Source organism: Oxyura jamaicensis, chromosome 4 (genome assembly GCF_011077185.1).
Source record: "Oxyura jamaicensis isolate SHBP4307 breed ruddy duck chromosome 4, BPBGC_Ojam_1.0, whole genome shotgun sequence".
Classification (NCBI taxonomy): domain Eukaryota; kingdom Metazoa; phylum Chordata; class Aves; order Anseriformes; family Anatidae; genus Oxyura; species Oxyura jamaicensis.
In genome coordinates, this window is record NC_048896.1 from 69655278 (window position 1) to 69671864 (window position 16587).

The 16587-nt window shown below is 40.9% G+C and overlaps 2 protein-coding genes across 3 annotated transcripts in view; both read left to right on the top strand.

Annotated features, from left to right (window-relative positions):
* NFXL1 (nuclear transcription factor, X-box binding like 1) overlaps positions 1 to 11658 on the top strand; it is a 44073-nt gene extending 32415 nt beyond the window's left edge. The window contains exons 20-22 of the mRNA XM_035325030.1: positions 482 to 568; positions 3714 to 3767; positions 8461 to 11658. Coding sequence (XP_035180921.1) covers positions 482 to 568; positions 3714 to 3767; positions 8461 to 8634 — 315 coding nt within the window. The 3' untranslated portion in view covers positions 8635 to 11658. The remainder of the gene's footprint in view (positions 1 to 481; positions 569 to 3713; positions 3768 to 8460) is intronic.
* Positions 11659 to 13811: 2153 nt separating this feature from the next.
* CORIN (corin, serine peptidase) overlaps positions 13812 to 16587 on the top strand; it is a 132883-nt gene continuing 130107 nt past the window's right edge. For both annotated transcript variants that reach the window (XM_035325028.1, XM_035325029.1), the window contains exon 1: positions 13812 to 13992. In XM_035325028.1, the coding sequence (XP_035180919.1) occupies positions 13918 to 13992 (75 nt within the window). In that variant the 5' untranslated portion in view covers positions 13812 to 13917. The remainder of the gene's footprint in view (positions 13993 to 16587) is intronic.

Here is a 16587-nt window from a genome sequence, read left to right on the forward strand (position 1 = left end):
CCTTTTCCTTTTCCTTTTCCTTTTCCTTTTCCTTTTCCTTTTCCTTTCTTTGTTTTTGTTTGTTTTTTCTTCAATATTAGGAGGGGGGAAGGGGAGGAAGTGAGGGAGATCTTCCCATGGCCAGACCTTGCCCTGTAGTCTCAGCCAGTTAAGAGAATGCACATGAAGTTACTGAGAGTCTGAATGGTAATTCTTTCTACTAGAATTCACAAGGTTATATTACTTTGTCTTAAATAAACAAGCAGGAAAAAAAAGAGAAGAGAGGAAAAATTAAACTGAGCTGTTGAGGGAAGACAGGAAAGGACACTTCAGTACAAAGTTGCAGGTTCAAATAATATTTATTCATTAGCTTTATTCTCTGTGTAACCACAGTTTTAACAAATAATAATGTTTTACAATTATTTTCATAACAAAATGAACGTTATAATTCCAATTTTATATAGGGAAATGGATTATAAACTACTGAATTTATACTTAACAGGAAGTACAGTGCAGCAAGATACAAGAAGGCCAAGTTTCACTGGAATGTGATGCATTATGCAAGGAAATGAAACGGAAGGCATCTGAGGTAATGTATCCGTTGTAGTTATAATTTAGCCTCATTACTTTGAGAAAAGTTGGAAAAAATGATTGCAGAATTATTTTTTCAAGACAATACTGGCAAGCGATACAACGTAATTCAATGTGCGGTTTAATAGCAGCTACCTTTTCAGACTATTAAATTTGGCTTAGTGGAGAGAATTGCACTGCTTATAGACAGTGCTAATTAGCTTAATGTACTACTGTGTTAAAATAATACTTTTATTTCTTTTTTTTTTTTTTTACATACGTTGTTAGAACTGGAGCTTTCCTGTTCTGCTGAGATCAAGTGCTGATCAATGATGATAAAAATCATCACTGCTGCTGATAAGAGCTGTAGGATTAGGGCCAGCCACTTCACAGGACATTTAGACCTGCTTTTTCCATTGGAAAGTTGGTCAGATTGAGCACTCCTGAAGTACGTGATCGTCACACACTATTATCTTGTACTAGAAGTATGGAGAGATTTCAGCAATTGCAGGATGCTTTTCAGCCTGTAATAAGCAGGGCTACTCTCTAGTTCTTCCGTTTTATGAAGTAAAGAAACTACTGCATAAACTCACCTAGAGAAACAGAATATCGACATTGCTTTTATTGGCCTTTTATGGAAACATAAAGACTTGGTGTGTAAATTGCTTGGCGTTTATCAGCTAAGCATTAGATGTAATAAACATACAAACAAAAAACCTCAGTCTGTTGAGCAAGTCAGAAGTCAAACTGACTTCTCTCTGCTTCTGTTCAGAATTTTGGGATTAACAAGCAAATTCTAACATACCATATAAACCAAACCAAATCCTACAGCTTTGAAAGCAACTTGAATGCTAAGACTCTAGAAATCTGAACAGTAACAAGTCATTCCAGCAAGAATGTGGAAGTGAGTTCATAAGACGTGGAGTGCACTAAAGCTGGGTGAATTTATAAAAGCCCACATGAACCAGGACATAAGAGCACATTTCAGTGTGGCATGGCGCAGCGCAGTGTCAGCTGCTGTCTTGCATTAGCAGATATTATTTCCTATTTCTTGCTCATGCTATTGCATCCTACTAGGAGGAATGTTCTAATGCAACAAGCAGGTGACTACAAGTCTCTGCTATAAGCAATGCCACAGATGCATTGTGTGGTGTAACCTAGTTTTGTGTACCTTCTTCACAAAAGAATATGTATTTCTTTGTTTTGGGTTTGTATATGAAGTTTGATTAAAATTCTTAGTTGGCATCTTTTTGCAGCCTGAGTGGACTTGCAAGTGACATGCTAGAATGATCTCCTATGATATGCACTTGACAAAATCAGTTTATTATGTCAATTACTATTTAATATGTCAAGACTGCAGATGTTTACAAAAATAATGTAGTTTGCACCATTGCAAAGCGACCATCAGTTTCCAAAAATGAAGTGTGTTAACTCTTAATAAATTAACTCTTAATGGATAGCACACCCTGAGTATATGCACTTCTGAGGAATTCAAAGCATCTCTTATTGTACGTTTTATTAAAGAAATAGTTCTAGATTTATTTTCCTGCACTGGTTATAATGGATAATCTTCCCATTACCTATGTATCTTACACAAATATAACCACACCAGTACAAAAAAAAAAAAAAGAATTTCTTTTGTTGCTTTATTCTACTTTGTGGGTCACGTTTTTCTTTTGGAGCTGATGTTCTGCCATTAGATGGCAGTGAAATACCAGGAGCATAGTTGTGCATTTATTTCCCCACACCAAACTATCCTGTTTCAGATACACATGGCTGAAAAGATCTTTTATATGCTTTTGTTGAGAGATTGTCATAGTCTAGTTTAATGCAGTTCTTAATAATATTTGATACATGGTTTAACAATCGTCTGAAAACCTGCAAATCTGACTGTTTCATTGACCCTATCCTCAGTACACACTCTTTGAGCTACAGTGTTCTAAAGGATGTGCTACTGTGCCTTCTGTTTAGCCTTCAAGAGTTCTGTAATTGCAAATTGATTGGAACAAATTCCATCTACAAACCATATTGGGCCAGTTGTCACTGTTAGTATGCAAATTGTGTGTGTGTGTGTACACACACAGAACAATTATTAGGATCAAGGTGGTTTTTAATTTCAAGTTATTATTCAGATTTGGACATGTAAAATTACAAGGTAGTGGTTCAGTGGCCACAGTGTTCACTCTGTTATGAACTTGCCTCCTATTATGTGCCTGTTAAGACACAGAATGAAATTTGCTTTTTTATTGTGGAAAATATTTGTCTTACTCCTATTTAGTATCTTCATACTCTTCAGGTTTTTGTGGCCGGTTAATCACCTACTTTTCACCTGATGAATCCGTTGTGTGTCTTTAGATGAAGTCACTCCATCCTGTTGCCCCTTACATGTGTTCAGACTACACATCTGTTTGTTACTGTGGGACCAAAACTGAATGCAGGAGCTAAGAGTCAAGTGCATCATGTGTTCATATTTTAATGTGTTTTCTGTACCATTTTTTTCCTCATAATTTCTGGCATTTAATTTGCTTTCTAGAACAGTTCAAAATGCTCATGTAGAAATAACAATTTTAAGTCCAAGATTTCTTTTCATATGAATTTCTGATGAAACACATTTAATTACATTCACAGTTTGTGTTGCACCAAGGGCATTAAAGTAGTTTGAGTATGCATTATCCAATATATGTCATTCAGTACAAATGTAGAGGCTTCCTTCTGCTCTATTAGTCAGGAAGTATTTGAACTACTTGGAATGAAATTATATATAAGAATTATCTATATGTGTACAGCGTACTGAATTGAGGATTAAGTTCTTGAAAACTTACAGTGACTTTCTTAAAGAATTTCTCCTGGCTGTTAGCGAATAAACTTTTTATTTATTTATTTAATTTTATTTTTCCCCAGGTTTTATATTTGTCAGTTGAGCTTGTCGAGTTAGTTAGAAGTTCACTTTATAGCCTGGTAGCATCCATTATATGTGTTGTGGTTTTCAAATGTGAGTTGATAAAGCTTCTTCTTGGCATATTTTGTAATCTGAATAAGTTCAGAGCTCACTTGATTGATGTTTTGTTCCCTTTTGCTGAGAAGTGTTCTATAAAGTGTAGTTTTGAGAAAATAGGTTTAGCTGCTTTTACAACAGTTGCTTATCACTTTGTATGTTTGAACAGATAAAAGAGGCAGAAGCCAAAGCTGCTATTGAAGAAGAGAAACGAAGACAACAGGTATCAGCCTTTCTCCTTCCTCCTTTACTAACATTGTACTGTTAGTAAATCATTTAATGTACATGCAGCCAAAGTTGTATAGTTCATAAAGTGGTATTCCCAGTTATCCCTCTCAGCTGTTACTGTGCACTTGGATGTCTGCTGTAAATGATCTACAATGGTTAAGAGCAAATGTCTTTCCCAAAACAATTTCCATAACTGTGTGCAAAATGGCAATTAATCAGCTGAATATTATATTAGTATAGCAGTTTGCAATATTATTTTTTAAATACTAAATACTTATAATGCATAAAGCTCAAAGCATTGATGTGTAGCTTCTATAAGGATTTAAATATTGAGTGAAGCTTCCCTCTTCTTCCCCCATCATGAGAGAGTCAACCGAAATTGGTCTTTGTTCTTCAAGGTCTGGTGAGGATGCAGGGTGTATTTACTGTACCTGCTATTTCTGTCAGTGTATGTTGTCGGCATTGTAATCCAAGAAACTTCTGTGCCAGCTACCTGGAGACTCTAATAGTAATCTTATTTCTGAAATTAACTCTAAACTCAGTGGTGACAGTTAGGTCAAGTTTATCATCTGGAGGCTACAGCCATAATGCACTCCTTCCAACAGGCGTATATGCCTGTGCGAGAGCATTTGACGTAAAGTCATGTTCTGAGAGCAGTGTGTGGTGTCTGACTCTCCTTTTACTCATTTATCAGAACAGTTTTATGTGTTACTTGGGTTTTCACCTGGATTTCACATTCCGTTCTTATCACAGAGCAGCAGCTCATCCTCTGAAGGGGGTGTGGAAGACTTACTCACAGGACTGATCATTTTGTACCATTCTCCCAATCTCATTAGGACATTCCTGGGTAGAGAGGTTCTCTGCGGGTCACAGCTTCGGCGATGCATACTTTAATAAATTGCCTAGAGGAATTACTGAAGTGTTATGGCTGTTAACCAATGCTCTAGCACAGCCTACTTTTGTTTTTCTTACACGAGTATCTCTGCCTCCCATGCTGGAAAAGCATGCAGTTATGTGCCTAGTGTCCAGGGACCAGGAATTGCTTTGTGATCATCTTGTAGTGTTTATTGTTACATTCATGCCTCAACTGTCTACAACATTGATTACATACTCCTTCATACAACTCATAGACAGTTCATCTAATTCTGTTGTTCTCTAAGTTGAGCTTGGAAATATTAGTTCCAGAACAAAGCTCAGGAAGTATAGCATGCATACAAAATGTTTGAAGCATTTGTTTAGGCGGAGATAATCCATAAATGACAGAGCTGCAAGCTGAATACTGAAATGTACAAATGGACTTTTACAGAGAACATTTGTTGGGTGAGAAATTCAAAGTTGCTGTTCTTGTATTGTCCTGATTGCATTTTCATGCATTCCGGAAGGCATCTTTCCATTCACTAATGATTTTTGTGTCAAGAACACTTAACTTAAGGTCCCTCCAGTGTAGCAGACATACTCCACCAGCAGTGTGTGCAACATCATTTTTGTCTTGATGTTCAAAAAGGATTGCTTTCCTGCAGTCACTCCCCCATTGCTTTCTACTTGTATGCTCACTGAGAGGTTATAGTCCAGCAGTATCATACATGACAAACACTTCTGCATACGTGTTTTGTAATGGACTATGGCTTCAGGGATAGAAGACTTCAATTATATGTAATCAAGCCTATTAACAGGTTAATTAATAACGTCCAGTTGTCCAGCACAATGGCAAAGATTATTCTAGGACAAAAGTAACTAATAAATAGGCTTCAGAACTGCACGCAAGTAATATCAGCTACTGCTGCCTTTTATCTAACATTGATTCCTTTCCAACTTGATCTCATAATCCACCATCTGGTGATGCACATTGGAGCACACCATTGTCATGGGATGCTGGGTCACATTATTACTGAATAAATGCTCTTACTCCCTTCTGGAAAAAAGTGTGCACCTTGTATCATCTTCCTGATCTCATTAGCACCTTTTTGTACAGCCCGTTCATCTGTTAGTCACAGCTTCTTGAGACCTCTTTTGATTAATACTACAAACACATTAGTGCTCTGGTAAGTCTGCAGACTTCCATTTTGGTATTTGCTATATTTGGAGGCAGTTTCTGCTCATATCACTTCCAGATGGAATCACTTGTTTCTTACTGGAAGGGGAGGTGGCTTGGTTAGTCTTCTCGTCATGGCCCTAGCAGCCAAACTTTCCTTCTGCTTCCAATTCAGAAGCACTGTGTGAAGTCAGTTTTCATTGTTGCTAGAGGTAGAAAAAAAGCTCAGTGCTTTGATTATTTAGCTACTCAGACCAAGCTCTCTGTCCCACTCCAATGTGAAAGATTTGGTTAAATTCTTGAGCTAATTTATAGTAGTCAAGCATTTCAGTTCTTAAAGTTGGGGTCTCAAGCCTGAATTATGATGTAATGAATTCTATGAGGGTTTTTCTCCTATTTTCTTAAAACATTTTTCTTTAACATCTCCTTAAAAGTTACAAAAGTCAACCAACCCACCCACCCCCCTATGTAAAATAATTAAAATTAGTGCAATTTCAGGATATATTTCTTTTGTCTCAATAGTCCCTGTTGTTTGCATTCATTTAGCTACACTTCCCTATGGGGCTGCTGCTCCTTTCAGTGCAGGGAGAATGTAAAGGTTAATGCATGAAGGAGCAAAATGCAGCACCTGAGCTACACTAAACTGCACGGTGTCTGACAACAAATTGGTTTGAGTATACAGCTCAAATAAATACATTTCATTTTACTTCTAATGCATCTGTACACACAAAAAAAAGTTCATGCTCTAAAAAGCTAGAGCTTGTTCAGTTTGGAAAAAATAAGGTAGTTTGAAGGCTGGGCACAAGTATTACTTTATTGTTCAGAGATCACTGAGGTGACACTTTGGGAACGATGAAAATTATATGAAATCTGTAGGTAGCTTCAAGGATAGCGATTGCATCTTTCTCATTCTGTACCCACGAATCTTTATTCATTCTGTGTTTTGTTTTTTATAGTGTATTTATTTTTAGCTGAGTTTTTATAAAGATCACTAGGAAAGCAATTCAATACCTGTTATATAATTGTTCAAGCCCTATATTTTAATTCAGATTACTGCAATTCAGGAAGCACTTCATGATCAGAAATACATAATAACTGCAGAAGCCCAAAATTTTATTTGGCATAGGTGCAAAGTGAAATATTGCCAAATTATATATAAATCTTAAGAACTCCGCACTTGCCTCCAGATTTTGGATTTTGAAAAATCGTTTCATTAAAATGCTTCACTTCTCTGAAGGAGGATTAGCTACTTGAAAGTAATCTCATTTCAAATAACAGGCTGTGGAACTTTGTCTGAACTTTTCTCCTATCTCATCAGAGAAATGCCAGTTTCTGCCTTTATTAGGTACAAAGTAATAGATATTAAAATGGGTCCCTTCCTCCTGCTAATAGTGGTATTTGTCACAAGAAAGGAAGTAAGATGCGCTTTGTGAAACTCTGACAAATATTTGCTGTCAGCAGAGGAAGACCAGACAATCCTGAGCTCCAAAGGAAAATTATATTTACTCGAGTACTTCTCTGCCCATTTCCCAAAACAGACCTATTCTTGTTTCTTTAATGCACCTATCTTATTGTCTAGGTTCCATTCTTCCTGGCAGCATGGCTGTAGCCGTCATGTAGATTTATTTTGTTTCATAGACAGACTTTGCCTCTTTGCTGTCCACATTTCCTCTGCTTAAACTCTTGCACCTTTTGCCCAGCCAGTCCTGGCTTTCTGTGTTCAGCTTCTCTGCGATCTGTTCTCTCTTTTAGTGCATCTTGTGTCTCTCTGCTCCGTGTCTACTTCAACGCTAGTAAAAATCTAGATAATTGTCAGAGCTTTTCTGTTTCTAGTCTGTCTCAACTCTCCCAAAGAACCTCTTTTGTGGTCTTCCTAGCAATCAGACGAGCTCCAGTGGTCCTTGTTTCTTCTCACGGGAGTCCAGTCCCAGTCTTAAACTTTGTTCCACATTGTATAATTCCAGTTTTTAACTTCATACCCTAAAAAGTTTTGCTTTGAGTTGATACCCTTTTAAGAGGAAGTATGTTCCTAGAGTTTGGAGAGGGGAGGAAGAGGATCCTGCTGGGTCCTTTCCAGGGATGACCCTGGAACTGCTGTTGTGGGTAGAAGCTTGGCATTGTTCTTTTTTCCAGTTGCTTTGCTTCTTTTCTGGGCATAATGGCATGTGCCTTATTTTGAAGGGTGCTATGGGCCTATGATAATGTTTTTATGTTTTGGTTTAGCAGAGTACATCCTTATTACAGGAGGGAGATTTTTTAAGATTTCGGCCTATGCTTTTATATATGTTACTTTAATAGCTAAAATACTTACAAGTGTTTTTTCTGCAATGAGAAAATAATGTTTTAGCCAATGCTATGGAAATAGCAATCTCATCTTGGCTCATATTCAGCTTGAGATAGAAATCTCATGTAAAACTTCACTTGGTTGCATTTTTTGCAACGCTTTATAGGAAACTAAACAATGGTGTAACACTTGGAAGCAAAGTGCTTTGTAACCATGGGATATGGTGCTACTATCTCATCTGTAGGAGATGTGTAAGTTCATTGGCTGCTAGCTATTTTTATAAATGGATTTGGGGAATGTTATTTAAAATCTGCATGTTTCCTTGTTTTTAATCCTGATGCAATGCCAACTACTTTTGGTTTTCTCATCTAGGCTGAACTGGAAGCTTTTGAAAACAGATTAAAAGGGCGAAGAAAGACTAAGCGGAGAAAGGATGAAGTAGAAATTGAACAGTCATCATGGCAAAAATATAAAAACCTCATTATGCTGCCAGTGTTCGGAGTTGCTGTTGTGATGATTGCATGGCTCATGGTCTACAATGACTGAAACAACTCAATATTTAATATACCTCAGTCAGGTAGCTATTATTCCTAGAATGTTAGTCTGTGTGTAACAGAACCTAATATGCGAAGATTACGTATGTATACTATTTGCCAATAAAAGTGCAGAGGAGGGAAGAAATGTCACCTTTTGTGTCATTACATTCGCAGCACAAAACTGAATTCAGACACTGAAAGTAATGAAGTAGTAAATCTTAGTCTACACTGAAGTGCTGATGTAATTTGTCTGAGATCCATTAACATCTGTTCTATTAATATATTGTTACTTTTCCATGTCTCCATTTCACAATATTAAAAATAGCTTAGTATAAAATTATTTTTTGAATATTTGTTTCCCATAAAATCAATCCAGTGTTTTGTTAAAAATCAGCATTCTTAAGCTAATCCTTCTGTTGTATCACACAATTTCTGTGCTATGCCACTTTTAATGGGAACAATGAATGGGGGACTTCAGATCACTTGAGTATTCTGTGGCCTTCTGTCAAAACCTTGTTTAGTGAAGGGAAATGTGAACAGTGTTAGCAGCAATAAATCGGGCCCCCTTGCAGACTGTGAGTGACTTTGTTTTTCCATACCTGGTTCTCCTCTAAATCAAATCAATTGAAAACTTAATTTAGTGGACAGATGCATACCCTGAATATGCGTTTGAAGTACTTTCAGGGTACAGGGATATGTTCTTACCACTGCTTCTGTAGCCAAGAGCAGAAAAGCAATTTGAAATTAAACATAGAGCATCGCTTGAATATTTGTACAGATAAATATCACATTTGAATATTTGCATAGATGTACAAAAATGTAAAGTGGTTGAACAGTGTAACAATACAATTATGTTTTCAATCTGGGTAGGTAGCCATCTAGCTAACCTTTACACTATTTAAATATTTTCTTACTGACAGTTCAGAATGCCTTGCTGTAGGATATTGGCTGGTAGAACTGCAAGGTTTACATGGCTTCAGGTTAAAAGAGAAGCTACATCATCTCAGCAGAGGGGCTGCAAGTGAAATCTGGGGTGTAGGGGGAGAATGAGAAAACTTAATTTTTAAATCTGTTGGAAATCTTATGATGATACTTGAGCAACCTGGGTAACTGGAAAGTGCTTACAGGATCCTTCAAAAGATGAGGTACAAAGCTGGCAGCTTGTGGAGTTCTGTTTGTGGGATGTTTTCCCCCCACGGCACTTGTAACTTATTGAACAACACTGCTAAAGCAGTGGGACCATTTGAATAAAGTAGTAGAGAAGACTGCAGTGTGTTTGAAAGCTCTTTCAGTTAGTTTTGGCCCACATGTGAAAGGACTCAGTACCAGTCTGAGCTGATATCTGAATATAATTAAGGTTCAGCAGCAGAAAAAGAAAAGCTGCAAAAGAGTAGTTTTCAGATCGTGTAGATTGACAAAATGAGGGAAACGGTTTCTTTTGAATTTTTCACCTAAGTTGGTGAAGGATAAGAGACGTAAGAAAAATTGGCAATATTTAGCATGAATTGGTGCTATTTGATAGATTTTTTTTTTCTTTTTTTTTTTTTTTTTCCCTATTGACTTTAAAAATGTATACTAATTCTGTCAGGCTATTAGTATGTAAAGCTGTAGAACTAAAATTGCTGTAGAACTGAATTTATAGCAGGCAATCACAGTTGTATGTCTACTGAATTCTCTTGTTTCCTTGTGTAAGGAATAAACTATTTTCTGTATTGTTGCTTTAATTCTCTTCTAAAATGCTGACACCTGTGAGATAATTCCATGTTGTAAGTGTTGTTTCTTTAACCAAGTGAGGTGATGCTATTATGGGACACCTTAGGCCTGTAATTCTCCTGCCACTGAAAGAAAAAGAAAGGAGGTTTTTGTTCAGGTGAAGTAAAATGTGATCTATTGTCCAAAAATACAAAAAGATACCTTTGTAGTTGGAATATTTAGGTCAACATGAATGAGGCCGTTGTGGAAACAGCTTTTTATCTTATGTGAATATAACCCATTTTTCTATTTACTGTAAGATATTTCTTTAAAATAAGTACAATGTAAAGTTTCTCCCTGCCTCTCTGGCAAAGAGAAGAAATCTCTCTACAGAGCTTTAAAAATGATCTGCACTTGAGTTGCATGTTTCAAGTAGTTTTTCGTGTTCTTTTCCGAATATTTTGCAATGTTTGTGTGACATATTGGAAAGGAAAAGACTTGCTTCTGATTGATCATCTTGATAATAATAATAAAGCATACAACTCCTTAACATTTATTCAATTCATACGTGTGAGTGTGCGTGTAAGCATATTCTCTTTCTTAAAAGATGTGTATTTCTCCTGAACCTTACATATGTGAGGCATACCTATTTTTTTAAAATGTTATTCAAAATAGTTCTGGATATCTTATCCAACCATCTGAGTCATTCACACTCTGTTGGTCTGCCTGCTGAACCAGATATTTGTTTCTTGGCAAAAAAAAAAAAAAAAAAAAAGTGTGGGGGCTCAAGCAATCTGCGGTTTAATAAATCACTGGCTTCTATTTGTTGTTTTTTAAAAAAATATTCCTACAGTTCATTTTTTGCCTTTTGTTTTTGGTTGGAGCTCCACATGTTGCAAGCATGACAACTTTGATGAAAAAGGTATGGATGAAATCGTCTGTTATTCAGGATACAGGAAATATTTTGAATATTTCAAGTATTTCAAATGTTAACAATTTACCAAAAAAGTGTATTGATAAATATACATTAGAATAAATGATATAATCTGACCTGATGTTGAAGGGAAATTATAGAGACAAGTCCGATGATGAGCATACTGTGCATTCAGAATATTTAGTTGCATGTAAAATGAAAAAACAACAAACTTCTGAAGGTTTTTCCTGATTCTGAATGCATTCTAGTAAGCGTTCATCTTTTTGCTGAATTAAGGTGCTTACAAGTTGTCAATATTTTGGACTGGCAACTCCTTGGACAGGTTTGTTCCCTGTAAGAGTAACAAGGCCCTTGTCTATATTCATTGAATGTAAAAACCAAGCCATACAATAAACACATCCAAAACAACTTGAAAATGTATTTCTTTCTGCCTAGTATCATAAAGCAGCAAACTTCTCCGGGGTAGTAACAGCTGATGTGCTGAAGCAGAAGTTTTAGGCATGCTCTCTGATCCCCTCTTTGGCAGGGATAGTTTTTACTACTCAGATGAACGCTGAAATTACTTAATCATGTTCCTCCATGGTGGTACTCTGGTAATTGTGAGAATGGGTCGGTGAAGCTGATTAAGATAAAACAAATGGGAGTGGATGTAGTAGATGACTTTTTTTTGGCCTCACCAAGGGACATACGGCTGATTCATTAGATGCTTGTCCTGACCATAACTACTAGAGAGAGAAATATTACTATGCAGATAACACCAAAATTTGTTCATAAAATCTTCCATGTGTGAGTGTGCCTTTAAAAAAGCACTCCGAGCGCTTGCTGTCTCAGTAGTTCTGGCTCCAGAGCCTATCTTAGCTGCTCTGAGCGGGATGTGTCTGCGCTGCAGAGTTCACTCGGAAGGATGTGCTGGGGCTGGGCAGCAGAAGCTTGAGGTGTGTGGTGGCTGCTCAAGTGCAGGGCTTAGGGCTGAGTGTGCTTGTGTGGGCAGCCCTGGCTGCGGTTTCATTTGCTTCAGATATCCCTCTTCTGCACTGGTTTTGTCCCAGCTGTGATGTATGGACATTTAACTCACTCCCTTTCCTTGCTTTGTGAGTTTATTTTTGTGTCTGCCCTTCTAATTAAATCAATCACTGTAAAGAAGGGTAAAATGAAGATATTGTAGTCATCTGTATTTACTAGGAAGGGAAATGTGAGATTAAAAATAGAGAAAAAACAGATGAGGTCAAATTAGCTATAAGATAATTAGGCATACTTGCTTCTTTCCACTAATGGTAACACGTTAACTAAATTTATACTCTGCGTTAAAATATTTATAGGCTGTTCTACCAGAAAACAGGTTTCTGCTAGGGCTAACGTATCAATAGGGACCATATGCTGAGGGAACTGCGGCATAATTCAACCAAGTATTATTTAATCGAAATAATTGTTCCTCGGGCAATGATTTCCATAAAACCACCAACAGCCCCTGAACTCAGTTTAGGCTTTTTCTGGGTGCTGTGCCTGGGCTGAATGTTGTGGCTACAAACCAGCGATTTGACTTGCTCCCCAGCTTGAGGGAATGGGGATGGGATGAGGAGGAAAGGTTGGGTTAGGGTTTGCAAGTCGTTACTGCTGAGGAAAACACAGCCTCAGTCCAAAGCCAAGCTGGCCATGGATTGCACCTTTCAGTTCTCAGTCTTCATTTGTTCTTATTGTGGTTTTTGACAGGGCTAATGAATCTCTGTGAAATGCTGTAATGATGAATTATGGCTCCATTCCTTTGTTTTTTAATCAGAATTACAGCCCAAATTGTTCTGCACAATGTCCAAGCTGCCTAATGTATAAATACTCTCGCTTCTATGTCTTCCTCCATACTTCTTTTATTCATGCAATTGTTTAAAAAGAGGAGGGGAAGAACAAAACCAAGCCAAACCCCCTTGTACTCCCTCCTGAGGTGGCTTTGGTTGGGTAAGCAGGAGTGAATTATCATGAGCAGCAGTCAGTTACGTGCGGTGGCACTCCAGAAGCACGAAATGCCCCCTTTAAACTTCACACACGAATGCAAAGTGACATGACCTAAATCCAAAAGTAAAGCAGTAGACAGCTGGAAAAGAAGCTGCAGAAGAGCTAGGGGGAAGCGTTTGCCTTGAAGTGCGTTTCTGTGTGTATGTGAGCGGTACAGGTGCAGCTCCGGGGGGGGAAGGAGCGGGCTGCGGGTTCCTCGTTTTCGGACAGGAGGGCTGGGGAAGGGACCTTTTGTCCCTTTTGTTTATTGGGGTGGAGGCGAGGGGCGAGCTCGGCGGCCCTCCCGGCCCGGCTCATGGCTGCCCGCATCACCTGAAGGTTGTCCGGGGGAGGGGAGGGGACACGACACCGTGCCCACAGCCCCCCGGGGAGATCTCGTAGGGCGATACGTGCCCCGCGGGCTGACCCTCGGCTCGTCCCCAAGGGGTAGAGCCTTTGTGTGGGAAAGGGGTGGGGATGCGGCGGCTTTCTCGCCGAGGTTTGTTATTATTGGGCGGAGGAGGCGGGAGGGGGCAGGGGGCCGAGCAGACAAAATGCGGAGCCCCCCCACCCCGAGCCCGGCAAGTGTGTGTGTGTGTGTGTTGTGTGCGGCTGAGACAGGGAAGCGCAGGGGACAGGAGAAAGTGGAGAAGCCCCAGCAGCAGCAGCGGGAGCCCCGGCATGCTCTCCATGCAACAGTTCCCTGCCCTGCCGGCGGAGGAGGAGCGCTACCGACAGGTCCTCGCCGCCAACCGGGTAAGGCGAGCCCCCGGGGGCGCTCCCCTCCGCGGGGACCGGTGGAGGGCAGGAGGGGAAGCCGGGGGGCTCGGGGCGATGAGGAGAGCGGGGAAGGGGCGAGCCCCGCTGCCAGGGCAGCGCTGTGCAGCAGCGAGGGGAAGGGGCAGCGCTGGGAGCCAGGCACGGTGCCGGTGGCGGTGCCACCCCGGGGGACAGCCGGCGACAGGTGACAGCCTGCGGCTGCCTGCTCCGGTGCAGGGGCCGTGCGAGAGGAGAGCTGGGGGCTGGCGGGGTCGCCAGCTCCGTGCCATCGCCTCAGCGGAGCCCTCTCGCACAGCCAGCGGCGCTGATGCTCCCCTTCGCTCCCCGGAGCAGGGAGGAGCAGAGCCCAGCCCGGCGGCAACAGGTCCGGCCAGGATCTGCGGCAGCAAAGTTTGGGATCCACATCCATAAGAACCCCCCCCCTCCCCCCCTCCCCGACACACACACACACACACGCCCGCCGCCACCCACAGGTGCACGGAGAGCTGCGTGAGAGCCGGGTGCGCTGGCACCGGCCGGCCCTTCCGTCCTCCTGCCCCCAGCAGGTGCCTGCCCCCGCGGGGGTCGTGCTGCCGGAGGCCCGGAGGTAAGGAGGGACTGGCTGGTGCCCCCCGGGGACGGGATGGGCCCGGCCTCGCACCCCGTCCGCCCCCGGACCCGGAGCCGGCTGCGCTGCGACCCAGGCGGTGCGGCAGCGGTGTTGAAAAGTTTCTGCATGCGGCAGGGGAGCTCAGCGGTAGCGTTTCTCCACTTGATTCAGAGTCCTTGAATGCATTTCGTGGCAGACGATTAATTAATTAACTTTTTATTTTTAATAAATATATTAGCAGTCTGGCTGAGGTGGTGAAACTCTTGAAATTAAGTATCCAGAGCTTTTAATGAGTTCATGGGGTCTCTCGGGAAGGCTTAGCTTTCAGCAGTAAAAATATGGGAATGGATTTTTTCCATATGGCTGCTTACATCCTTCCCGTGTTCCTAAAAGATGGACCATTAATGTACAATAAATTGTCATTCTTAGTTTTGTTTTTGTAATGTTCACCTTAGTTTGAGATCCCGTTGTACACCTCTCAGGTACTGTGACTGTTGGGGCATAGGCACCACTGAAGGGAGGTATCAGGGAGGTCACCTAAACACCTGTAAAGTTGTTTAGGCTTCAAAGAATCATGGACCCTTTGTGCTTAATTTGTGTCTGGAAAAGTTGGTGGCATTGCCTGGATGTCTAGACAAGTAAGTTTTGTAGGAAGCTGTACGCTCCTCTGGTGGACAGGAGAGTCCCAAACACTGTCCAAAACTTACTTAGAAAGAAAATGCTTTCCCCTTTCCCTAAAACCATTAACGGGGGTACACGCACAGCCTGGCTCTCCTGCCTGGAGGGAAGTAGTGTAGCTGAGCCCTTCAGCCTTGCTCATCATCTTCACTCCACGTGCATTTTTAGTGAAGCCAATGGTACTCATGGTGATGGGGTGGTGAGCCAGGCTGCACAGCTCAGTCTTGCAGATTAGAGGAATCTTCTTGTGCTCTATTAGTATCTGATCAGACTATCAGGGTAAAACTTTGTTTTCCTTGGTCTTTTGGAGCCTGGAACTATAAAGTGTTAAAGAAAGCATTTACTTCCCCTCCAAAAGTCTTTGTTGGCACTCTGCTGTGTGTCTGTGGTAGATAACTTGAGCATGTAGTGAATCAAAAGTATGAAATAGTTTCAAATGCGTCACAATTGGAGGCGTTCTATAAAACATGCAGTGCATACCGGGCAGTTTAATATATCTGTATTGTTTAGCTGTTACTTATATATGATTTCTGCAGATACAAATGAAAGCCAGGACTGTAAACTGTGCCAGTAATTATTTAAAAATGCAGACTTGAATGTAGGAGCTTTTTATTGTTTTGCTAAGCTGATATAGATGTTTAGGTCTTAGCACCCCGCTCCCTCGAGGAACATTAGTGTCCTGCCGTTATACTGCGTCTACGTATTGCCAGATACATAATTTCTTCTCATTATTTGCGTGGCCAAGAGAGGGGTGCTTTCAGGAGCTGAGGTGGATAAACACCCTGACAACTCATTTACCATCTGGGGAAGGGGCCTTCTCAGAGAAGAAGGAAAGGCAAGGTAATGTCAGGGGCATTAGACCTGCTAAGGGAGTCCCAGTAACTCCTGCTCCCCCCACCACTCAGATGGTGTTTGGTGAACTCTGAATATGCCTTTTGTACTCAAGCAGAAGCCCTTGTTGCCATCGGTGTGGCTGTGGCCCTTGGGGCTCTCAGAGTTGTTGCCACACTGAGGCCCACCAGGGTGAGGCCATCCCAGTACAGCAGGCACAATTCAGGCACCAAGGCACTTCCTTAAGATATGGAGCTGTGGCTTTGACCCCGACCAGAATCAGGAGACCGTAGACATCGGATCTTCTGCTTTCAGGCTGAACAGCATGTGCTGTGAGGCACTTACACAGAATGGCACTAAAAGATGGCAACCACTGTGACATTGTGTGGGAAGAGTTGAATCCTGTCAGCATGTCAGGCATCGCTGGCAAGTGCTTACAAGGCCGGAGGATCGCCTTGTTTCTGAATGTCAGC